Here is a 26,126-nt window from a genome sequence, read left to right as displayed (position 1 = left end):
TTACCTAGATGACCTCATGACTTGGTCTGTCTGCCTCCATCTCTAATTCTTGAGTCTAATGGTAAAAATCACTCATGTGAGTCTATGCATCATTTACATGACTATTGCCATTTGGCTAGTGACTTGAGATTTGCTAACCAGCTGCTTGAATTAAACTGGAATATGACATTTACTCTGCCACACCAAAAAATCTTACTTAGCAACTCATAAAATTAGTCATCAAACATATCCTCTTGTTAGAGACTGTTATCCTCTGCTCCCTCACGGAAAAATAATTTTATTTACATATTCATAATGTTTTGCAGTTAAACATGCATCATCATAAAAAAAAAAAAAAAAAAAAAATTGGCAAAAGAAGTTTATAATGAAGAAAACTGAAAAACCTTCCAAGATGGACATGTGCCACTTACTTGAGTTTCTCCTTAACTGGAACCTTAAGTCTCCTGATTCTAGATGCCAGAGTCTTCTCAAACATTAATGCACGTAAGAATAGTTTGGGGAGTTTGTTGAAAATGCAAATCCTTGGAATTCACTTCCTGAAAGCTCTGATTCGATAGGTCTAGGGTGGCTCTTAGAAATATTCACAGTTTTAGACATTTCTAAAGCCAGTGATCCCAAGACCACTCAGAAAAACAATATCATAAGCCATTCTTCACTGTGCAACAGGAACTTCAGTTTTACAGTCCTAGAAGGGGCTTCTGATAGAGCCATGCTCTAGTCCTGGACTGCGTGATTCATTTCTACCATGTGTTGAGCTCAGTACTAGGCTGGGACGTTACAGATTTTACACACCTCATTCTCTGCTGCTTGAACACGGGTTTCCTGAGACCTAGGCTTCTTGCTACAGAAACCTGAAGTTCAAGATTGATTTTACTGCAGGCATTCCACAGCCTACCAGTGGTGATTGTGTCTCCTCTTCCAAGGCAAAATATGTAGGAACTCACTGACTTGCTCTCTCACTCTACATCTCTGAAAGCCTGCCATTGTGAAGAGTCTTGTGAAGTAGTAACGAACTGTGGTCATTTCCAATCCCACTGGCCAGAAGCAGCAACCAAAGGAATAAAGAGTAGCAGTCATTTCATTATTTATACATAAGATGATAATATAAGCTAACATCTAAACCAGGATATTTTTTTAGAGTGAACCAAAAAAAAAACCCAAACTCACTGTCATCCAATGGTTTCTGACTCATAGAGACACCCTTGGGCTTCTTGGGCTTCTTGGGCTTCTTGGGCTTCTAAGGCTGTAATTCTTTATGAAAGTAGATTGCCCCATCTTCCTTCTGCAGAGCAGCTGGTGAGTTTGAACTGTTGACCTTCCAGTTAGCAATCAAGTGCCTTATCCACTACACCATCAGAGCTCAGACTTTTAGAATGAAAGGGGACACTATTAATAATTATGCAGAGAAAACAAAAACAAAACCTAAAACTATCCCAGGAAAATGGGAATGTATGGTCACTGTTTATGTCTCAACTGCCTCCTGAATGGATTTGAGGCAATTCATTCCAACTATACTACACTTATGTACTTACAATCACATACTGAAATTTCTCAACCCTTACCTCCATAAATGAGCATTTTAGTGAAGATAGAATTATTCCTCAAATTGATCTATATTCAAACCCACTCACTCACTGATTCATTCAATAGGCCCTTGATTCAGTGATGAACAAGCCATTGGAAGCCCAGAGAAAGGAGCATATATTATGAGGGTGTCCCAATATTACGTCAAATTCCTATATCTTACCTCACTGTTTAAGTTGTAGTATACAATGTCTCATGTGGAGAAAATGTAGCCTCTATGCTATAGCAGCCAGGCATTGCATACAACTTGAGGCTGTCTTCACACTACCGAATAATTAGCTGGTTTATAAATATTTCGAGCTATTAAACTCTATCAGCCCTCCAAAGTCAAATACTTGTTTTCTCTGTGGACCTGAAAAGAAAGAAAAAGAAATTTGAAGATTATCTATGGTAGATTTCAAGTTTAAAATTATATCCACAGCCAAAGTAACCAGCTCATTTGGGTAGCGTGAGCAGCCAACATATTTGTAATACAAAAAATGTCACTGGATCCATTTGCAGCCAGATCTTCTGAGGTCATGTGCTCCATCACATCTATGTCTAATTCATCCTATGAAGACAGAGTCATAGATTATTAGAGCCGTAACCATCCCCAATGCACCTACTCCTAACCTTTCGCAAAAAACAGTGAAGATTTGAAAAGTCACACCTCATCCATACCATTCCCCAGCAGAAATCCAGTACTGTAGCCAAACTAAACTATGTAAAGCTGATCCAGCCACCCTGTCACATCCCCAGGCCTGGCCCTTACAGTTCTTTCTATGTGTAATGTATATGATATCTAGCTTCTCCACCCTAACACTCTACCTGACTGGCTGTTCAAACCCACCAGTCACTCCTTAGAAGGAAGGTTGGGCAGTCTGCTTCAATAATGATACCACCTCAGAAACCCAAGGAGGGGTTGCTATGAGTTGGGTCCAACTCGACGGCACATAACAACAACAACAACAACACTCTACCTGAATTACTACTCCTATTTCAGTATTCCCAGAAGGTGATTCGTAGGTGTTGAAAAGGAATGAGCAAAGTGGTTTTCCCAAACTAGTAAGGGGCAGAGGTGGGTCTCAAATCCAAGTTTTCTACCACCAAATTCAGTGTTAGTTCCATGGTACTGTGTATATGTAAATAGAATCATTACAGAGAATTTAGATGCAATCTTGGTGATCTGCCAGAAAGCCAATATTAAAACAATCTACTTCTATGGTTTATAGGACCACTCTTGCCTCCCAGCCTGGCATTGAGCCCAACACATGGGTAAGAATGAATCACACAGTCCAGGACTAGAGCATGGATGTGTCAGAAGCCCATTTTAGGACTGTAAAACTGAAGGTTTTGATGCAAAATGAAGTATGACTTATGGCTGTTTTTCAGAGTGGTCTTGGGACCACTTGCTTTAGAATTGTCTAAAACTGTACAAATTCTTCTGGTACAAGTACCATAGTCAATGTTCTGTAGGTTGAGCTTTTGGGTTGGCTACGTGGAGTAGACAGGACAAGACTTCAAACTCCTCTTAAATCTTAACCATCTGTTGGCAGCCTATACCTTGGGAATTACCTTTGGCTTTCTGCCAGCAATACTAAGGAGAATCCATACCACTGCTAATTTAACTGAGTTTTTTTTTTAATTGAACATATAAAATTGTAAATCCCCTAAGCCTACTCCTATTCCTTTCCTTCCACCAACTAGCCTACTTTCAGGTGTGTCACCCTGAGATCGGTGCGATAAAAGAATATTTTGTGCATTAGAATTTGCATTTCCCTTCTACATGATCACATAGATTTTCAGAACTGCTTTGTAAAAGAGGTAAGGTTGGTGTTATAATATTTATATTTCTTGTTTATTTTTTTAAGAAAAATTTTTTAAACATTTCAGAAATGAGAAAATTGAGAGCTAAAGAGAGTAACTGGTTTATCTCAAATGATGAAGCTGGTTAGAAGCCTGAAGAGAGGGCTTCTGATAACAAGGAAGATGTTTTCAGAGTACCTCCAGAGAGCCACTCCTGAGCTGCAGGAGCTCACTGTCCTGCACTGAGTACAGTGTTTGGTGGTGGTAGGTGTGGTCAGGTTGGCTCTGACTCACAGTGATCCTGTGTCCATCAGAACGAAACACTCCCTGGTCCTGTGCCAGCCTCACAGTTGTCTCTGTGCTTGATCCCACTGTTGCAGCCACTGTGTCTGCCCATCTCGTTTTGGGTCTTGTTTGCTGACCCTGTACTTTACCAAGCCTGATACCCTTCTCTAGGGAACGGCCCCTCCTGATAACATGACCAAAGTAGGAGAGACAAAGTCTCACTGTACTTACCTCTAGGAAGCATTCTGCTTTCTTCCAAGACAGATTTGTTCATTCTTCTGACAGTCCATGGTATATTTAATATTCTTCACCGACACCATAATTCAAAGACATTGTTTTGGTTACCTAGTGCCGTTCTGACAGCAATAGACCGCAAATGGGTTGGCCTTGTCAAACAGGAGTTTATTCTCTTTTAGTTCGGGAGGCTAGAAGTCCAAGTTCAAAGTGCCAGGCTCTAGGGGCCAGGTGAAAGCCCCTCGACCTTGGGCTTCAGCTCTACCTCTTGCTCCCGGCCCACTGAAGCTAGAAGCATCTCTTCCTCAGGCAGCTACTGGCTGCTAAAGCTAACAAGCCCAAGGCCGATAAATAAAATGGCACAGTCCCAATGTTACCAGACCGCACGGCAGGCCATTAATTTAAGTCCATTGAAAGTTCCAAGGTCGGCAGAGCATGGCAGGCTGCTGAACAACAATGCAGCTACATGCACGGTTCAAGCGTGCCATAAGCTAGAGACCATTCCCAATGCTGTTTCTTACATATGGGAAGCAGACCACAAACCCAAAGGTAGCTGCTCAGCTGCTCACAGTGGATTCCGCCATGGAGTCGATTACCAGTCTCATCGTGGGGAATACTACATCCAGCTGCCCAGCCACTCAACCAGGCCCAGCCAAGTTGACACACAAACTTAACAGCACAGACATCGATTCTTCCTTGGTCTTCCTTATGCATTGTCCAGCTTTCATTTGCATATGAGGCTGTTGAAAAATAATGGCTTGGGTCAGCCACACCTTAGTCTTCAAAGTGTTATCTTTGCTCTTTAAGACTTTTAAGAGGTCTTTTGCCTCAGATTTGCCCAGTGCAGTACATCATTTGATTTCTTGACTGCTGCTTTCCATGAGCATTGATTGTGGATCCAAGTAAAATGAAATCCTTGACAACTTCAATCTTTTCTCTATTTACCGTGATGTTCCTTATTGGTCCAGTTTTCAGGATTTTAGTTTTCTTTATTTTGAGATGTGATCCATACTGAGGGCTGTAGTCTTTGATCTTCACTAGTAAGTGCTTCAAGTCCTCTTTGCTTTCAGCCCGCAAAGTGGTATCATCTGTATATCACAAGCTGTTAATGAGTTTTCCTCCAATCCTGATGCTGCATTCTTCTTCACGTATTCCAGCTTCTCAGATTATTTGCTCAGCATACAGATTGAACATTGAGTACTAAGAGGGGTAAAAAGGTTTGGAGACTTGCTGAGCTTATAAAAATGTAAAAGCAATAACAGCATCTGAGAGAAGCAGCAGAGATTTGGCAAATGGAAGAATTGATGGACTCTTTTTGTTTTTTTTAATAATACTACTACTCACTTCTTGGAAGGAAGGTTGGGCAATCCTATTTCCGTAGTGATACTGCCTCGGAAACCCAAGGAGGGGTCGCTATGAGTCAGGGCTGACTCGACGGCACTTAACAACAACAACAACAACTACTCGCTTATGGACTATCTCATTATTTGATATTCCACATTTATGACAAAATCTACTCTGATTATTTTGCACATTAACGACGTAGGTCTGGCAGTAACAAAAGCCTAGGTGAAAGGGGAGAGTAACGCTGGCCGTGATGGTTAAGTTTATATGTCAGCTTGGCTGGGCCATGACTCAGTGGTTTGGCAGTTATGTAATGATGTCATTTGGCAGTTTTGTCATGATATATCCATCCTGCATTTTGTGATCTGATGTGATCATCCTCCATTGTTGTGTAACACCAATTTTTGCATAATGACCTGGTTTGGGAACCTAACTATGTCAATAGTGAGGAGTGGGCATATTTTGTTGTATTTCAGGTGAAAGTTTACACAGCAAATTAGGTTCCCCTTTAACAATTTTTGAACAAATTGTTCCACGCCATTGGTTACAATTTTTACAGTGTATCAGCATTCTCATTATTTCTATTCTATTTATTGTTTCCATAGCTTCCCTTCCTCTTCTTGCCTTCTTTGCTTTTGGGTAAACTGTTGACTGTTTGGTCTCAGATACTTGATTATTTAAGAGAACACTTACGCATGTATAATATTATTTATTTTATAAACCAATCTGTTATTTGGCTAAATGATGGACTCCATTTAAAAATAGCTTCGAGAACTTAACGTCAGCTTACAATAGTATGAGTGCTCTTTTTTTTTAATTTTTATTGTGATTTGGGTGAAAGTTTACAGAGCAAATTGATTTTCCATACAGCAGCTCACATACACTTTGTCTCATGACATTGACTGCAGTTTCCCACAATGCAATGGCTCCCCTCACACTTCCTCCCCATAGTTACCTCTTCCCTGTGTCCTTCCCTCCCATTCACTCCTGGCCCCCGAGCTGTCTCCCTGTGCATCACAGCCCTTCTGTTCAGTATGAGTGCTCTTAACATGCCACCAAAATATCATCAGTGATAGAGCAAAGATATGAGCACGTATTAGACCAATGCTGAAACAGCAGCCTGCAGCTGAGCACTGAGCGCAGGTGCTGTATTAAAGAGTTGCTTGTCACAGTCCTGTGTAGAATAGGCACCTGGTGATGGCATTAAGGACATCTCTTTAAGTGCTCAGAAGCTGAGGACCCTAGGAGAACAGTCAGCACTTGACTCATTCAAGGGCAGATTAGCCAAGGCTCTTGTTTGCCCCAGACTTGTTACTGCTCCCTCATTTCTGAGTGTTTTTCTATTTGTTAGCAGCTCCCCTGATGACAGGGGAAAGAAAAGAGTTTGCTACTTCCATTAAATATCAGCCCATTTGGTGCTGTTATTACAATTGGTGACTGTTAGGGAGTATAGAGCTAAGAAGTGAAAACAGTTGGATCATCATGAGATTAGATCTTCTGGATGGGTTTCATATATTTTAATTTTTGTTTCTTATCTTCCTCCCCCATTTATTCTTTGTGTCAGCAAATATGTTCTGAAGAGCTACTGTGGTTTACCACTAGGAAAAATATTGTCAGGCATATAGCATCAGTATTAAATGAGATCTCTAGCCTCCAGCAGTTGAATACTGGGGCGAGGGTGGGGGAGAGAGAGCAATTCTGAAGCTGGTTTAGTATATATTGAGTATTCACTATAAGTCAACCAGGTGCCGGCAAGTTGACTTTGATTTGTGGCTACCTCATGTGTCAGAGTAGAACTGTGCTTCACAGGGTTTTGAAATGGCTGATTTTGCAGGAGTAGATTGCCAGGACTTTCTTCCAAGGCACTTCTGGGTACACTCCAATTTCCAACCTTTTAATTAGCAGCCAGCACATTAACCATTTGCACCACCCAAGCAGTCTGGCATATAGCGAGTGTTTAGTAAACAATAAACATAACGAAGGCAATAAGAAGGCAGATAGCGCCACACAACCCCATCTCTCACTTGCTCTGAGAAACTGCAAGAATCTCAGATTTGTGTGGCCATTTTCTCCCCTCTTGGCAGATGGGAGCATGGGGTAAAGTTACTAGAAGCTCGGACATGTTCACCAGCTCCTGTGTAGACAAAGGCATTTAAGTAGCATGCTTTCTGGACCTACTGAGAGTCTTTCTGTCCAGATATCTGAGTCTTGGGGTGCCTCAGAGCCCATTAGTTTGATGTGAGACTTCCAGCAACATTAAGAAACTATCTAAGGAATTGAACAGGGGAACTTTGGGATGTGAGTGCAGTCTGACTGAGGAGGGCCAACATGGCTACGGGGAAGAAAGGTCAGGACTCTGGAGCCTCCTGGAATCCTTTGAAGCACTGGCTGCTGAGAAGATGAGCATGCAGTGGGATGGCTTGCACAGCAGCCCATTTTTCTGAAAGCATTTTCACAAAGTATTCTACATCACGGGTTAATATATAAGACACAAGTTGTGAGTGGAAAGTTGGCAAAGTCCTTTGGAAATTGGCTAAAGGGCAGGAAACAAAGGGTAGCAGTAAAAATCTAAAAGGAGGTTAATTGGGGAGTGCCTCAGGGAATAGGGTTGTGACCGGCTTTTTATTATTTACATAAAAATTACTTGGAGAATGGTATCGAAAGAGATTTCATGTTAGAGCTGTGTGTGCATTAGAGAAAAGTGAATAATCGCATTAGGGAAGGATTCAATTTGTTGATAGAAGTCAAAGTAGCATTTTTTTAATACATTTGTATTTATTAACCCACACGCATTCTGCTGGTCAAGCTTCCATTTGAGTTGTGGGCAGGATAACTTCAGTTTGAACAGTTCAACACTCCACATTTCTTGTACCAACAGAAAGCAGAAACTTGCAGAGGTTTTGGCACCCTACTCACAGGGCAGGTCCCAAAATTACATAGATGTTATCTTTAGACATGAAAACTTCTTTTTTAGAAGGAGCTGGGAGGCTGATGGAATCTACTATTTAGCTACAAGCATAAGATTGGGCCACCTTGCATCCACAGCACCCCACCCCTCTTTACTTAACCTTTTCTATCCTTTGGCCGGCTCCAGTCACCACAGAAATTTATTATAGATATTCCCTGTATTAGTTTCCTATAGCTGCTGTAACAAAGTACCACAAACTGGGTTACAAAAAAAAAAAATATATATATATATATTCTGTCATAGTTTTGGAGGATGGGAACTTAAAATCTTGAAATCAAGGTGTCAACAGAGCCATCCTGCTTCTGAAGGCACTAGGAAACGGTCTGTTCCATACACCCCTCCTGCTTCATTGAACGCCAGAAATCCTTGGCATTGCTTGTCTTGTAGACACATCACTGCAGTCTCTACTTCCATCTTCACACAGCTTTAGCCTCTCTGTGTGTCTCGTGTGTCGGTGTGTCCCAATCTCCCTTTCCTTTCTCTTATAAAGATACCTGTCAGTGGATTAGGGTTTTTCCTAATCCAGTATGGGTTTATCTTAACTTGATTATATTTGCATAGACCTTGTTTCCAAAATAAGGTTATATTCACAGGTATTGTGTATCTTAGGACATGAACATACCTTTTTTGGGGGGAGGGAGAGCAGGAATTCAACCCATAACACACCCAGATAAGAAGCTAGCAGTCTCTCTTACACAATCTCTTTTAAGAGTCTCTTGGCTGCTGACTAAAAGGTTGGCAGTTCTAACCCACCCACTGGCTCCACAGGAGAAAGACATGGCAATCTGCTTCTGTAAGATTACAGCCTAGAAAACCCTTTAGGGCAGTTCTCCTCTATCACATGGGGTCACTGTGAGTCAAAATTGACTCCACAGACCTAGAACAACAACCTAGCCTACGCTAGGGGATAGCCTATATAGGCATCACAAAGTTCACAGAGCCCTTGATTTCCTTGTTTTCAAATCAGTAGAAATCCTCTGTGGCCTTGGTACTCAAAGTGTGGTCATGGACCTGCAGCATTGGCATCACCTGGGAGCACGTGAGAAATGCAGAATCTCAGGCCCTACTCTAGAATTATTTGAGACACTGATGGTTCAGTGGTAGGATTCTTGCCTTCTATTCAAGAGATACAGGTTGATTCCTGATATACCTTATACCGAGCCACCATCCATCAGTGAAAGCTTGTGTGTTAATAGGATGTTGAACAGATGATTGTTTTTTAGTAACCCAGTTTGTGGTACTTTGCTACAGCAGCTATAGGAAACTAATACAGGAAATATCTATAATAAATTTCTGTGGTGACTGGAGCCAGCCAAAGGATAAAAAAGCTTGTGTGTTACTGTGATGTTGAAGTGCAGCTTCCAGACTACAATGGACTGGGAAGAAAGGCCTGGAAGTCTACTTCCAAAAATCAGCCAGTGAGAACGCTATGGACCATAGCAGTCTGATCTGCAACTGATGCTGGAGATGGTGCAGTGTTTTGTTCCATTGTGCATGTGGTCAACCATGAGTTGCAGGCAACTTGATGACAGCTTACAACTCCGGAACTAAATTAGAATCTGAATTTTAATAGGATTCCCTAGGTGATTTTTTTTTTTTTTTGCATATTAAAGTTTGAAAAGCATTGCTTTAAGAACCACAGGGAATGAAGCAAAAGGGGATTTGGTTGCTTCTGATAGAGTTAAAATCAGATGTAGTTAGCTCAGTGGCCTGAGTAAGAATTCTGGCATTTCGGACTTTCCAGTCTGCTGTAAACTTACTTTCCCCTTCCTGTTTTAATTTGGCTCATAAGGCTCAGTGCCCTCTCCAGAATGTAAGCTTATCCTCAAGTGAACATGCCTTTTTAGAAGATGTTAAAAGCTAGTGAGTATACCCCTGAGTGCTCTTCCTCCAAGTGTTCTTGAGCCGAACCATTAGCTAATTGTTAGCAACTAGTGCACAGGCCAAGGAGCTCTGGTGGTGCTGTGGTTAGAGCATTGGGCTACTAACCAGAAGACTGGCAGTTCAAACCCACCAGCTGCTCCACAGGAGAAAGATGAGGCAGTCTGCTTCCATAAAAATTAATAGCCTTGTTAACGCCTATGGAGCAGTTCTACTCTGTCCTATAGAGTTGTTATGAGTCAGAATCCCCTAGATGGCAGTGGGTTTGGTTTTTATATGTATATATTTTTTATTTTTTTTAGTGCACAGGCCACTGATGTCTGGCACCTGGAGCCTGCTTTTAATTTGAGCTCATTTGCCAAGGGCTCCATGAGTAGGAATGGGATTTTTTTGTGTGTGTCCTGCTGCTCAGTGTTGGCTGTTAGTCCACAGTACCAGCCCCACAGCAAGATTTCATGGGCCCAGGCAAACCTTTCTAAACATGGGAGGCTTGGCTTTTAAACCCAGATTTGAACAGTCTGTGCCCTCTTAGAAATGTATTCCTTCTAGGTCTGGAACTAACAACTGATCACATCTCTCCTCCTTGACCTATAGCTCTTACTTGGCCTTGCTATTAGAAAATAGGATTGAGTAATGGGGGGGTAGAGGAGTTGTTTGATGGAGTCAGAGCATAGATGAAATTGAACTGGTACTGTCCTCCACTTACAAGCTAGTGTAGACAGGGGCTGATTCCAATGTCCCAACTCCATCTACCAAAATGGGAGGGAACAGCAATGAATCTCCACCCCCGATGAAGGAGGATGAACATAGAGTTCTGGCCACACCCAAACGACACCTGACTTTTGTTCTTATTAGTTTTGACAAGGCTGCTCTGTTCTTTTCAAAGAACTTAGGTAGTAGGTGTTGAAACATCTAATTGATTCAGGGTGTTAGAGATGAGGAGAAACTTAACATTTGCTAAGACAGACTTTGGAGATTCAGACTAAGGACATGTTCTTTGTAACTTGGCATAGCTTGAGGGGTTCCTCAAACCTGAGTTAAGCCTCAGCCCCATCTTTAACAGAGTCTGGCCACTTGGGCCTTGGAGCAAGTAAGCCAAAGAAGGTTTCAAGTGAGTCTATTAAATAAAGTATGTCTCCTCAGCCCCAGACAAATGCATACAGAGTAATTACTAAGAACTCTGTATTGGCCTTTACTTCCCCACATACTGAGAGCTCCTTGGAAGCAGGGAAATCTCTTATTTATACCTATAGCATCTGGCACAAAGTGGGCCCTTACTAAATGATTGCTGAATGAATCCACAAAAGAAGAAAAGAAGCAAGCAAGACTCTTGCAGCTCTTTTGGCTAACCCAGTATCTACTAGTAAGTCATTATGCCCACAACACGTCAGATATTAAATTTGCAATCAGTTTCTTCCTTGTCAATTATTAAGCACACCCTTTGGGCTCTTTTGCAGTTGTGTATTGGGCCCCACGTGTCTTTACAAACAAGTCTCAAATGGAAGCTGCCCCTGTCACAAAGCATGCTGCATTATCAAATATGTTATAATGCAAACCTGAAAACCATTAGGCTGGGCAGGAAAAGGGAAGGGGAATTGTTAGAGGAAATAATTTTGTGACTTGTGGGGCTTTAGAAGATGTGTTCCCAACTTCCTAAGCCAGTATGTTCCTGTTCTTTGTAGGTAAGAATCTATGATCTCTCCAAATATGAGCATGGAGCAGATGATGTGCTGATCTTGGCCACTGATGGACTCTGGGATGTTTTATCAAATGAAGAAGTGGCAGAAGCTATCACCCAGTTTCTTCCTAACTGTGATCCAGATGACCCTCACAGGTTTGTGTGCTGGTGTGATTATAAGGTGGTTCCTCAAGCAGTCTTTCATGACATGACTGAAATAAATAATAATCATGTAATGTTGATCATTACTGATTTATAGTAGAGGCTGATACAAATGGGTTAGTAACCAAACTGCAAAATGGACACTCTTGCTATAGGTATTTTTTCAGCCAAATAAAAATCCTCCTTAAGCTTTACGTAGATATAAGTGGTTAAAAAATAATAATTTTTTAGGTATTTCAACAGTATATCTCTCTCACATTCTTACTTCATATCCTCCGAAGTGGGAATAATCCAGTCTTTGATCCTGCTGAAGAAAGTGACGGCAGGTGCTCCCAGCAATGATTTTTATCCATGGGGGAATTATCTTTGAGAAACATTGGGAAGGATAGAAAGATTAGAGTAGGTATACCTTTTTAACAGAATGGCAATGTAAATATCTAAACAACTGTAGGTTCCTCTCAGCAGTAAAGAGAAATCCCCTCTGTAGAAAGGGAGCTTTAACTCAGAACACAAGGAAACAAGTCACCGTGAGTGAAAGCCAGAAGAAACAATAGACAACACAGTTGGACCTGTAAATACATTATTGGAATCAAGAGACAAAATATATAAATATTTAACATGTTTCAGAAAGTGTTTTAAAAGCACTGAAAATATAAGAAGAAAGAAGAAACTATAAAAATGACTAAATAGATTTCTTAAATGAGGCAATGGAACTTTTAGAGATGAAGAATATAAAAATTGGAATTAGATATTCAATGGATCAAACAGATTAGAGATAACTGGAAAAACAAAAGTTTTTGCTGAAATGGAAAATTGATTTGAATCAGTAATCCAGAATGTGGCTCAGAGGGACAAAGAGAAGGGAAATGATGATAGAAATAGTGGTTGAATGTAGGAAATTTACAGGCTGGGAACACTGGCAAGATGTGTATGTTAAGAGTCTTGAGACAGAATTCCTTCTCTCTTGGAAAACTTCACTTTTTGCTCTTTAGGCCTTCAGCTGATTGGAGGAGGCCCACCTACATTATGGAGGGTAATCTGATACACTTAAAGTCAACTAATTGTAAGTGTTAATCACATGTAAATACCTTCATAGCAAAAACTAGTGTTTGGCCAAACAACTAGATACCACAGCCTTACCAAGTTAATAAATAAAATTAATCATTACCTGGCTAATTCATGTTGTTCTACCTATATTATCCACAGAAACATATACAAAAAATTCTTGTATCTTTAAGGTTCTAAGAAGCCAAAGGAGTAAAGTATTGAATCTATGGTCCTTATTTCCATAATAGCATCCAATTTAGAAGTGAGAACAGAATAAATCCAGGTAAAGTAATGGAAGAAAAAAAGAAAAATAGCGAATTAGAGAATATAAAATAAAGATAGATAAAAAAGCTAAAATTTGCTTCTTTAACATAACTAACAAAATAGATAAATTTCTTGTAAGATTAATGAAAAATGGCACAAGATATAAAATAAAAAATAGCAATAATGTAGATGCAGCAAAAATTAATGTAGTAAGAGGAGATTATTTATATATATATATATATATTCTTAAATAGGAAGACTCAACATTGTAAGGATATTAATTACCCCAAAATTGTCTATAACATCAGTGAAATTATTGAAGATACCAACTGAAGTTTTTGTAGAACTTGACAAGCTGATTCTAAAATATATGTGGAAGAGCAAAATACCAAGAATGTAACATGTATGAAGAATGGAGGCAGGAGGTGTGTGGGAGTGGGGGTGGGGATGGGTCTTACCCTACTTGATATTAAGACAACGTCGGAAACTGAAACCGTGTAGGAAAAATAGAAATAGGATTCTTATTTAAAATCAAGTCTAAGTAAATTAAGACTTAAATGTGAAATGCAATAGTAAATACAACTTTTAGAAAATAGCATGAGAACTGTCTTTACGACCTTAGAGTTGGGAAGGATTTCTTAAACAAGGCACAGTGAGTACAAAAATAGAAGGAAATTTGTCAATAGATAGGCCTATAAGGTGAACAGTAACATCAGGAGAGTATGCACTCATTACAACAATCAAGCATATGAGATCTAGAGGATGGCATTTGCCCAGGGATAGAGTTAAGAAAGTGGGAGGGAATGAAAAAAAAGAGCACAGAGAAGGGATGGGCAAAGAAAGTGGGAAGAATGCTGTTATAGTGTAGGGATCACGGTAAATGTCACAAAACAGAGTGTGTATAGATTGTTGAATGGAAAACCAATTTGCTCTATAAACTTTCACCAAAACCACAATTAAAAAAAAAAATCTTTTTTTAAAAAAGTAAGTTTGATAAATTTGACTACACTACAAGCACGAATTTTGTTCTTCAGAAACCAAATCAAGCTCACGGCCATTGAGTCGATTCTGACTCATAGCGACCCCTTTAGGTTTCTGAGGTGGTAAATCCTTACCGAAGTAGATCGCCTAGTATTCCTTCCAGGGAGTGGCTGGTGGGTTTGAACCTCCAACCTTCTGGTTAGCAGTCAAATGCTTTAAGCACTATGCCACCAGAGCTCCTTTATAAATGGAAAAGCACACCACAAATGTTGGTTACTATTATTACCCCAAATAATTATTAAAATGTGGATCTATAGAAAATGTTAAATAATTACCACATAGTGACACTATGCATGTGCACTGGAACAAAGCTGACTCAGAGTATAAAGCATGTAAACATTTACAACTTTAAATGGCAATGCTAAACATTATACAAAGAAATGTTTTAAGAGAAAACACTGAAAGACACACACATGGTTGACTTAAAAGACTTTTAAAATGAGTCAGAATGAAGTACAGCATATAAAGAGGTATTTAATCTTTAAGTGGCAAAAGTTGCTAGTCACCTGCAAGAAAAACAAGAATTATGGGCATTCCTAAGATAAATGGAATAAAATTCCATCACTTCTTCAAAAGATGAGTTAAAGAGACAAAAAAGACAATCTGTGAACTTGGAGAAGATATTTCAATTTTTATAACAGAAAAGGGATTTGTATCAATAATACATAAAGAATTCCCAAAAATCAATAAAGCAAGCACAATCCAATAGAAAAAGGAGCAAGAGTCATACAGACATTATACACACAAAAATTAAATTTAAAAAATATATATGAAAGAAAAATAAACATAAATATTATTTTAAAAATTCAATCTCAATAAATCAGAGAAGTACAAATTAAAAACACTCTGAGATATGGTTGCTCACCAGATTAGAAGCATTTAAAAAGTGATAATTTTAAGAGTTAGCAAGGATGTGAAGCAACTGGAACTCTCATACACTGCAGGTAGATTTGTGAATTTGTAGAATTACTTTGGAAGACAACTTTCCATACCTGGTAAAGTAGAGCATAAGCATATCTTATAACCCAACAGTTCTACCCCTAGGTCTGTACACTTGTTTATGGAATGAATTGTGTCCCAAAAAAGTATGCGTTGAAATCTTGACCCTTGTACTTACGAGTGAGATTTCTTTGGAAATAGGATTTTTCTTTTGTTATATTAATGAGGTCATACCAGAGTAGGGTGGATCCTAAACCTAATCACTTTTGATTCAAGAAAAGACCAGAATACAGACTGAAACACACCTGCAAGGGGAAAACAGATGCCAGGGAATGCCACCTTGCAAAGATCGCTGGCAGATACCAGAAACTAGGAGAGAAGCTCACAGAAAGAATTAACAAAGGCAAGACCCTGATTTGGCCTTTTAGTCTCCAGAACTGGGAGAAAATGAATTTCTGTTCTTTAAAGTTACCCACTTGGGGTATTTCTGTTACAGTAAGTAGCATTAGGAAACCAAGATACTTGGAGTAATGATTCTGAAAGAATGGCCCTCAGGTTGCTGTGCTATCAACATCACCATGTTAGAAACTCAAATTACCAGACCCCCAAATCAGAAACTCAAAAACGTAGGGCCCAACAATTTGTGTTTTAACAAACCCTCTGGGGGATTCTGATGCTCCTAAAATCTACAAACTAAGTTTCCTGGATAAATTCTTGCATCATGAGGCTTCACAAAGATATCCATGATGTTTTTATTGCAAAAACTAGAAGCAACTTACAAGCCCAAATGTAGGATGGATAAACAAAGAATGGAATACTTTACAGCACTGAAAAGGAATGAACCAAAAGTATACTCATTAATAGGAGGACTCTCCAAAACATAATGTTGAGTTTAATAGGCAAGTCCCAGAAGAAACACGCATTATGATTCTACTTATATAAAGTGTAAAACTAATATATTTAGGGATCTAGATATTAAACTGTATGTAAATATAAACCATAAAGGAAATCAAGATAATTAACCTAAATTTGAGGATAATAGTTGCCTTAGGAGCTCTGGTAGTGTAGTGCCTAAGGTATATGACTGCTAACCAGAAGGCTGGTGGTTCAAATCCGCCAGCCACTCCTTGGAAGTAAGATTGGGCAATCTACTTCTGTAGTGATACTGCCAAGGAGGGTTCGCTATGAGTCGGATACGACTCTACGGTAGTGGGTTTGAGTTGCCTTGGGAGAGTAGGTGGCAGGGACAAAAGGGAATACGTGCTTGAGGAGGGGCCCACAGTAGACTTCTAAGATATTCACTGGTATTTTCTGCTCTTTTAACTAGGTGGCCGGTACGTGATTGTTCATTTTATTTTTGAATTGTACGTATGTTATATACATTAGTTTATATGTAAAATACAAGAGATGGTATAGTCTAGTGATTAAGAACCTAGAATGTAGTCGGACTGCCTGAGGTCACATCCTGGCTCTGCCACTTCTGGCTTTGTGACCTTTAAGAAGTTTCTGTGCCTTGGATTCTTCATCTGTAAATGGGGATTCCAATGCTACCAGTCTTATACCCCTATATAAAGTGAAGTATCTGGCATATAAAATAAAAAAACTCACTGTAGCAACTGGGATCTTGAGCTTGCAAGCAGCCATCTAGATGCAACGATGGTTCTCTCCTCATCCAGCACAAAGAAGAATGAAGAAAACCAAAGATTCATGGAAATAATTAGTCCAAGAGACTGGTACAAAATGTGATGCTCAGCCTATATGACTATGAGACTAGAAGAACTAGATGGTGCCCAGCTACTACTGTCAACCACTCAGAGGGGGATCTATGTAGGAGATCCTGGATAGAGAGGGAAAACAGTGTGGAACAAAATGCAAAATAATTTGGAAAGAAAAAAAAGTGGGGGGGGCCAGGTTTGCTGGTCTAATAGAGCCTGGTGGAACCACTGAGACTATGGCCCCTGGCTGCCCTTCAGGTGTGAAATTGAATCCACTCCAGTGGCTTCCAGCCAAACAAAAGACAGGCATATGAGTTGAATATTTACACTAGGGATATGCACTCCTTGGAGAGAACAACCATGGGAGAAAGAAAGGCTGTTTATGCACAAGAAGACAGCTCAGGGGGCAGGAGTGCATGGAGGAATGGACACAGGGAAGAGGTAACTATGGGGAAGAAATGGGAGGGGAGCTGTTGCATTGTGGTAAATTGTAGTCAATGCCATGAGACAAAGTAAGTGAACTGCTATATGGAAAGTGGATTTGCTCTTGTAAATTTTCACCCAAATCACATAAGGAAAAAAAAAAAAAAAAAAAACTCACTGCCGTCAAGTCGATTCAACTCATAGTGACCCCTCCTTGGGTTTCTGAGGTGGTATCTCTATGGAACTAGATTGCCTGGTCTTCCTTCCAAGGAGTGGCTGGTGAGTTTGAACCACCAGCCTTCTGGTTAGCAGTGAAATGCTTTAGGCACTATGCCACCAGAGCCCCCATCTAGTAGTGCATATAGTAAGCACTAATATTAAGTGTTTGTTGTTATTATTGTATGTTGTGTATATTTAACAAGAAAAACATTCTTTTAGAGGAAAAAAAATGGAAGTACAACATCTCTCTTCCGAGGGTAGTTTGATGTAATTTTGCTTAGGTACAAAGGAATTGATGGTATTGTAATTGAAGACACTTTTACTTGAATTCCTGTTGAGCTTTTAGGAGCTCTGGTGGTTCAGTGCCTAAGGTATTTGACTGCTAACCAGAAGGTTGGCAGTTCAAATCCACCAGCAGCTCTGCAGAAGGAAGATGAGGCAATCTACTTCCATAAAAATTTACCACCTGTGATACACAGTGGGGGTCACTATGAGTCAGAATCAACTCAGTGACAGTGAGTTTTTGACTTGGTTGAGTTTTTAGTTTTAACCTGGGGTTTGCATCCTCCTTGTTACAACAGACTCATGTTGGATTTTCTCTACTATGACTGTTTTTACAAAGTTTTGCAAAGCCAACTGACAGTTATGAGTTAAAAGTGTTTGTGTTTTTTTTTTTTTTTTTTTAATCTCTCCAAGCTGGCCTGGTCTTGCTTACCATCCACTCTCTCTCCATAAAAACGAATCTGTCTGCCAAAGAGCAGGAACCCATGGGCAGTGTTGTGGCTGAGCAGGTGCACACCAGGTCAGAGCAGCCTCCAGGGTCCATGAGAACTGTTGCCTGAACAGCCAGGGTCACAAGGATCTCCATGAAAAAAAGAAGACAGGAAAGAAAAAGTGTTTTTCGATGTGCTTTCAGGAAAGATGGCAATCCAAAGCCTTAGAAAGAGTCCTGTATCAGAGATGAATGAGTAGAAAGGGAAAATTGCAAGATGAGTACAGTTTTATTAGTAGGAGATAGAATATCAGGCTGGAGATCAGAAAATTGAACTTATGGTTGATTTTTAAGATCTTAGACAGAAATTATGGACCAAGGTTTTCTTTGCCAGATAAATCCCATTCATATTCATTCATTCAGGAAATGTTATTAAGGACCTACTTGAGGGGCTAAGTCATGTAGAAGAATCCGTGAGGAAGACTGGCCTAGTTCCTGTGCTTTTGGAGTTTAAAGTCTAGAGGGGGTTACAGAAGTATAAACAAGAAATTACAGTATGAGTGCATACAGTATGAGTGTGTAAAGAGAGGAGGCCTAAGTCAGAGCAAGCGATGCCCACGACAGCTTCTCAGAGGATGGGATAGCTCAATTTACACCTGAAGAATAAATAAGCCTGAGCCAGACAGTGTAGGGGTGGGGTGAAGATGGGGGAGGAAGAACATGGCACATTCAAGGAACCTAACAGTCAGTATGGCTGCCTAGGCTTGGCATGGGGTAGAGTGTCAACAGAGGAAGTGTGAGTGGCAAATAGGGGCCAGATCAGCCAAGCGTTATGAATTCACAAGATTAATATGAATGTGAAAACTAGTTGTGGGAAAGGAAGTCTGTGGCATTGATATGGAACTTGTTTAATTTGTTCATTCTAATCCATAATCAGGAAACGTTCTGTACAATCTGAGGGTGAAAAACATGAGATATGGATTATTTTTCTACCCCATGTGTTCCTTAGTAATTCAAGCCATACTGGGAAATCAAAGAAACTTAATTTGTTTTTGTTGTTTTGATTTTTTTTCATTGTGCTGTGGGTGCAAATTTACATAGTAAACTTATTTTACATTCAACAGTTCATGCATATCTGATTTCACAGCCCGATTACCATCCCCAATCATAAAAGACTCTCCTCCCCTCTCCCTCTCCTCCCTGTGACCACCCCCTCCCTGTGCCCCTGTCATCCATGCCTTCCAAACAGGAATGTTTGTCAAGCTTTCCCTTTATGTGAGTGCTATCCCTCTGGTGTCTCCATGGCTGCTTGATCCAAAGGGTGCATCTCCCTAGAGTAGCTGGGTGCATTGATCTTGGGTAGGTAAAGAAACTTAATTTGTTGCAAACTCATGACTTAGGAATTATGTAAAATGATGTTCTCTCCCATGTGTGTGGCATATTTACACATATCTGTGCAAAAATCTGTGCAAAATAACCCTGGCTTAGTGTGTTTCCTTGGCAGGGCAGGAATACAGAGAGCTCAGTCCCAAGAGCCATGGTGATGGTTCAGTGAAAGCCTCTGCTGCTATTTCCTTCCTGGAGAAGGCAGCTACCGGAAATGTAGTTTTGGGGAAAGCCAAGAGGTGGGCATTTATTGCCTGAAAGTGCCTTCCTGACTGAGAGCTGTTCTGATCTTGTTGCACAAAATGGAAATATGAGTGGGAATCTCACTAATGAATTTTAGCCTAAGTCATAATTTCTGTGATAAAGAAACCCACTATAATTCTAGAGGATTTGTTAGCCCTTCTTCAGCCAGAAGATTTTATTCTATCCCATGTGTAGCCAAAGACCAAAAGTTTGCCTATTTATTCATGAAGGGGAGAGAAGAGGGCACAAGGAGTGAATGGTCCTTGGGTCCATGTCTGTGGGGGCTGACCAAATGAGGTCAGCATTATTGTCTGATAAAAAATGAGAAAAGAAAGATATACTCCCTAGAGTGGGCAGCCTGGGGCAGAAGAAAGAACAAAGCAAATGAGAAGAACAACAAAATATTTCTTCTCTTGAGGTTTTGAGTGAGTCTGTTTTAATTTGAGTTCTGCCAGGTTTCTAGTCTTGTCTAGTGTAAGGAAGCAAGACAGAAAGAGGCAGGGAACTAGCCCTGTGACAGGCAGGACTTTTGCATTCTGTTGTTTGATTGTTTGGCTTTTGTGTTTTGTGCAGGGTTTCTTTCTTTTTACTTTTCTTTTTCCTCCCAATGACAGCCATTCTCAACAAATTGCCAAGCATTGTCTTCCTCTGATGACATCCTCCCCAACAGGGAATATAAAATAGCTTCTCCCACTCCGGAGTGCATTGTGAGGGAAGAGATGATTAGCATAAAGATGTGTTTGTAACGTGCTGACCCTCACACCATCCTCTCTGACAGAGATAGAGTAAAAATGAGCTGGATGATCTTCTTGGCCCCAGTGTATCTTATTAAGTCCTTTTGCTCTTTTGAACTGACTTGAGAAAGGAACCAGAAAATAAAAAGGAGATTTATGTATAAGATACAATATGAGGTGGTGGGTTTCTTTCTATCTTTTTATTGGAGTTTGCCCTGCAGTGGAGCAGAGCTGCCGGTTCTGTGAATCCTTTGTGGGGTCATGAAATGAACCATTCATAGAAAATACACTAAGCTCACATTCTGGGACAGAGTTTTTAAAAGTCATGAAGGTTCGACTACATAGCCCTGTAGTTTCATATCATTCAGTAAGGTTCTCTTCTGAGGCATAAGGATCCTGCACAGTTTGGAGAGGGTGCTTAGAGAAAGGCCTGGAAGGGGTCTTCTGAGGCAAAATATCTGGGATTGACTATTCTCTCTGTAAAGGCAGGAGGTTTAGTGGTGGGTCTCCTAGGAAGACTATTCAAGATGGAGGCAAGTATGCAAACACTCAAAGATGATGCTTAAGATTTTGTCAGAAAGAAGTAAATTGTTGATATTACTAAAGGGGAAGGGAATGGGCAAAGCAGAGAGGAACTGGGGCCAGAGAGGAGTTAACCAAACATGAAACTATGGCATGAATTCACGTTCCAAATGCCCAAGCAGAACTTTGCAAAGCTTTGCACAGTCCTTCATTTCACAAAACCTGTGTGTGGAAAAAACTTCATCTATGTATCTTGGACCTAATGACCACCCCCCACTCCCCTACCATGAAACTCGAGGGGCTTTTCATGGGGTAATAAATCTGTAAGTACCTAAATACTATACATCACATAGAACATGTCTCTAATGAGAGGAAACCTAGATGTTCACACTTCTGTTGTCCTTCTTCATGTCCAAGATTTCAGTGGCTCAAATAGCTGTGTGTCTTCATAAGAAAGGGACTAATTAGTGGAAGGTTAATAGTAAACTATCCACCAGTACTACAGGAGGTATTAATGCAGGTATTAAGTGCTAGTTTGCATTTCCTTGATAATATGAAATTTATGTTGGCAAAAAGACAAAGGTTCTTTAATCTTTTCAGGAGTTAGCTGAACTAATTTCTAGCAGTTCCATACGGTTTTCAAAAACTATGCTTCCCATGCATATGACCATATCAGTTACAGGTTTTAAGAACAAATACATGAGTGTTTGATTTGGTGTTTGGGGACTAGGTAAAATCTGCATTTTTGTTTCTTTTGCAATGTGTTTAGCATATTCAGGTGTATGGAAAGTTGGAAGTCAGCCTAGGGCCTGCCTAAGACAGTCTCTGAGCAGCTGCAATACAATGAATTACTTAATATGGTTCTTCTAGCCATGGTCTTTGTGACTCCCATCAAATGACTAGCTGAGACTATGCAAATGTGAGGTGCTTATGGCCCACCAAGGGGATTAGATAGCATCTTAATAGTGTAAATAAGACGTGGTACTCTTGTGTGGCAAATAAGGTGTATGGAACCCTAACGTGGGGGTTGGTCGGTTTTGCCATCTTGATAAACTTAAATGAGCCCTCCCAGAGGTAGAAATGGGGATCTCACGACCTTTAAGAAAGAAGAGCCAGGAGTGGAATCATCCTTTGGACCTAATAACCCTGTCCCTCTGCTGAACCTCTTTGACCCAGGAGACAAAGAGAGTTGTTATACTTCGGTAGGACAGCAAGAGATGGCAAGAAACAGCAGGAGAGGAACGGTGGCAACAGACCCTGGCAGCAGAAACTGGCATGAGACAGAGTGGTGGGCTTTCCAGCCCACGGAGCAAGAAAGCTTAGTGCCTTTGGGCAGGAGACTTACTGACAGAGTGGGATGCCACTCTGGGCACCTATTGGCAGAACTAAAAGAGCTTTGTAACACTTGCCCAAGCAAGGCAGAGGCCAAGAGGCTGCAGGGCCGAGAGGCCCTGGCCAAAGAAAAATGTGCCCATGACACAGCTGAGAAGAGGCTGTCCTGATCAAAGAACTATATTCTGAGTTGTTTCTGATCCTGAATTGTAATCTGTTACTTCCCTAATAAACCTCATAATCATGAGCATTGTCTGTGAGTCCTGTGTGGGCCTTGCAGTGAATTATTGAACCTAGTAAAGAACTAGACAGTATTGTGGGAGGGACAGATGGTATCACAATTGGCAAGAAGGAAAGTTAGAAGGTGGTGGCATGTCTGATCTCTGCCTCATAGGAATCAGCCTTGGGCTGTTAATCTTGATCCACCCCACCCCCTACCTTGTGAATTTAAAGGAGGTCAGATGCCTCCCTCATGCCCTTTTTGGAGCAGCCCATTGCCAGGCCCCTCATTCCTTCCTTGGCTGCATACCATCAGAGCAGAGCTGTGTGGCCACTTAGTTGGACCATCAGGGCATTTTAAAGGACTTGCCAGGGAAGACTGAGAAGGGAATTATTATTCCTCCTCAAATTTAAATGCCGATGTTGGAACTTGAATTAAAACCCTACCAAAAATCCAGGAAGACCCTGCCAGGGTGCAGAAGAGGTGGACAAGGCTTCTGTGGGGGTGAGGAGCTCTCCCTCAATTGGGACCTTGTATCTGCTGGCACACAAACCCCCAGTGCACAGCAGTAATGTCACTGGCAGCGGCTGTCATCATTCTTCCAGAGTCTCAGAATAGTCTGAGTGGAGTGGGCAGGGGACAGAAGCTTCCATGAGTGGCTTCAGCAGCTTCAGACCTTGGTCCCAGAGCTATGAAGCAGAGATGTGTAGCCCAGCACCAGAGCTCAGCAGTGCCTCTGAGAAGTGTGCCTCCTCCCTAGCCAAGTTGCCCAGCTCTGAGCACAGCAAAGAGCCACCTCCAAGCCACCCCCTCCCCCACCTAGTCACTGTAGGTGTCTGCCAGTGTTCCAAAGCTTGGGAGAACTTTGCTACCTCTTAAATCTCAGAGGCCTGCTCAGACTGCAAAGAGGATTCCTCCTCCTTTTCCCATCACACTATTACTACAGGCCATGAGCAGATGGAGGCTGCCTTTTATATGCAAATATTTGGAACCCATTAATTCTCCAGTTCCTGCCACTTACCCTCCCTCTTTTAAGACCCTATTTGTACCATCCAAATGGCAAATAGAAGTTCCCACCCATCTAGAACTATTGAAGACTCAAAAGCATGGTTAGCATCTAAAGCCTGAAATTGACATATTTTGGACACTGAGTGCTGATTCAGATGAGATCTTGTGGGAAACAGATTTTAGAAGGAGAAGCTGCCATCTAAACTCTTGGGAAGGATAAAGGCATTTTTGATCTACCGAGAAATGATAGCTAGCATTTGCTGTCCTCTGACCATGTGCCTGGCACCATGCAGAATGCTTTATGGGAATAAAATCATTCATTCCTTGCAGGAGTCTTGGAAGTCTGCATTATTGTTATTCCAGATTTGCAAGTAAGAAAAGAGGGGCTCCAAGAGACTAACCTTGGTACTCCACTGAAGAAACGAAAGAACAAAGACCTGCCACTGACTCGGCAAGGACAAGAGAGACAGGCGAAGATTTATTGGTCTCCTCCTGCCTGGCTTTAGTCAGTGATTGTGAAAACAGCTTTTTAGCCTTCCCATAATTTTCAGCCCCTCTTCTTTTTTTGTTTTTCTTGCCATCCCTGTTGTCCTTTCTCCACTCTCTCCCCCTCAGAGCCAAGGAAGCCTCTCAGCCAAGCCCTGTGAATTTTGCCAAGTCCAATCCCTCCCCAGCAGCCATTTCTTTCAGCAGAGCTTTGCTAATCAATATTGAAAGCTTCAGCTGGAGAAAAAAAAGTTCTCAAAATACAAAACTTGTATCCCTGGGAGACTCTTCGTTAGAAGAGAGTGGGTACTTCAACCTACTCCGGCAGTTCTCTAATGCTGCCTGGCCAAGCATTCGTGAATAAGGCATTAGTAATGGCCCTGCAGCCTTTCCCATCCAACTTCCAGAAACTCTCCAGGCTCCTTAACCCATCTCAGAGTCCCAGCCAGTGTATAATGGATCCATTTCCCTTTTACTGTCTTCAGCTACCCTATATTCTGCTTTATTGTTGTAGTATATATTTTGTGCTTACATTTCATGTTTTGGCTCAAAAAAATTTCCCTCCCTTTCCTGTACTTCCCCCCTCATACATGGCACATGTAGGCACTTGTGTCAGCTTCAGTATGAAAATCAATACATATTAAGCAGTTTCTTTCATTATCACCAACATAGGCAATCTTTTTAAGGCAGAAATTGATGGAAACAAAATAAGGGAGAGAAGCAGTTCTTTCTAAAGAAAGTTGTTTCTTCTTACACCAGGCTTGACATAAAGCAGCCTTGGAACTGGTTTCATGTCTGAGGCAAGTTGGCTATTGAATATTGATGCTAATGAGCTCCAAAATGGCTATCAGGCTGCCTTACGGTGGTAGCTGGAGCAAAAAGCCTTCTCCCCAGAGCTCAGATCTGAGTTTGTAGTGAGTTAATCTGTTTATGAGGAAAGCTTCCACCAAGTGACCTCATTTTACTGGAATGCTATTCCTGACTTTCATTTCAATACTAGTCACTGTTCAGTTATTGAACACAGGAGCTAATCAGCCCCCTCCAGTTATCCACTCATCCTGCTCTTCTGAAGGGAGGGATATCCCATTCCCTAGAGAAGTCTAAGCAAAGAGAAGCAATATGAGTCTGATCTGCTAGGAACAATCTTAGAAGAAGAAATGCTAGAATTCCCTCTGAGCTACCCCCTCAGTTAGGGACCATCCTTCCCTGAAGGGTAGCGCCTGACAAAATTGAGGTTCTGTAAGGAGGAGGAAATGTCTGGGTAGGCTCACCACACAAGAAAAATGTGAAGTTAATTAAACCTCACCCTCCTCCTGGTGGTATGGGGATCCTGAGCCAATAAATTAACATGTTCCTAGTGCTGGGACTAGAAAACCCATTGTTGTTGTTGTTGTTATGTGCCGTTGAGTTGGACCTGACTCATAGTGACCCCTCCTTGGGTTTCTGAGGCGGTATCACTATGGAAGTAGATTGCCGAACCTTCCTTCCTGGGAGTGGCTGGTGGGTTTGAACCGCCAGCCTTCTGGTTAGCAGTCAAGTGCCTTAGGCACTACGCTACCAGAGAAAACCCATAGTGCTCCTAAACCAAAACCACTGCCATAGAATAGATTCCAACTTACAGCAACCCTATAAGGCAGAGTAGAAGTGCCCTGTAGGGTTTTGAAAGCTGTAAATCTATGCAGAAGCAGACTGAGACTGCCTTATCTTTCTCCTACAGAGCAGATGGTGGGTTCGAACCGCTGACCTTTTAGCTAGCCAAATGCCTTAACCATTGTGCCACCGAGCTCCTTTTATAGTGCCCTCAGTAAAGGCAAATTTTAAATCTCTGTAGATAAACCAGAGCACACAGTCAGTAACCCTTGTTGAAGAGAAGTTACATCAAACACTTAAATTCACCATGAGAGAGAATAAATA

General features: G+C 41.0%; 1 protein-coding gene across 1 annotated transcript in view; it reads left to right on the top strand.

Moving 5' to 3' along the window:
• Positions 1-26,126, top strand: part of PPM1H (protein phosphatase, Mg2+/Mn2+ dependent 1H) — a 410,854-nt gene that overhangs the window by 377,272 nt on the left and 7,456 nt on the right. The window contains exon 9 of the mRNA XM_007942726.1: positions 11,764-11,915. Within this exon, the coding sequence (XP_007940917.1) occupies positions 11,764-11,915 (152 nt within the window). The remainder of the gene's footprint in view (positions 1-11,763; positions 11,916-26,126) is intronic.

This window comes from Orycteropus afer, unplaced genomic scaffold (genome assembly GCF_000298275.1).
Source record: "Orycteropus afer afer isolate SDZICR_OR568_19922 unplaced genomic scaffold, OryAfe1.0 scaffold00097, whole genome shotgun sequence".
Lineage (NCBI taxonomy): Eukaryota > Metazoa > Chordata > Mammalia > Tubulidentata > Orycteropodidae > Orycteropus > Orycteropus afer.
The sequence above is the reverse complement of the archived record's forward strand: the minus strand, read 5'-3'. Positions and strand labels throughout refer to the sequence as shown.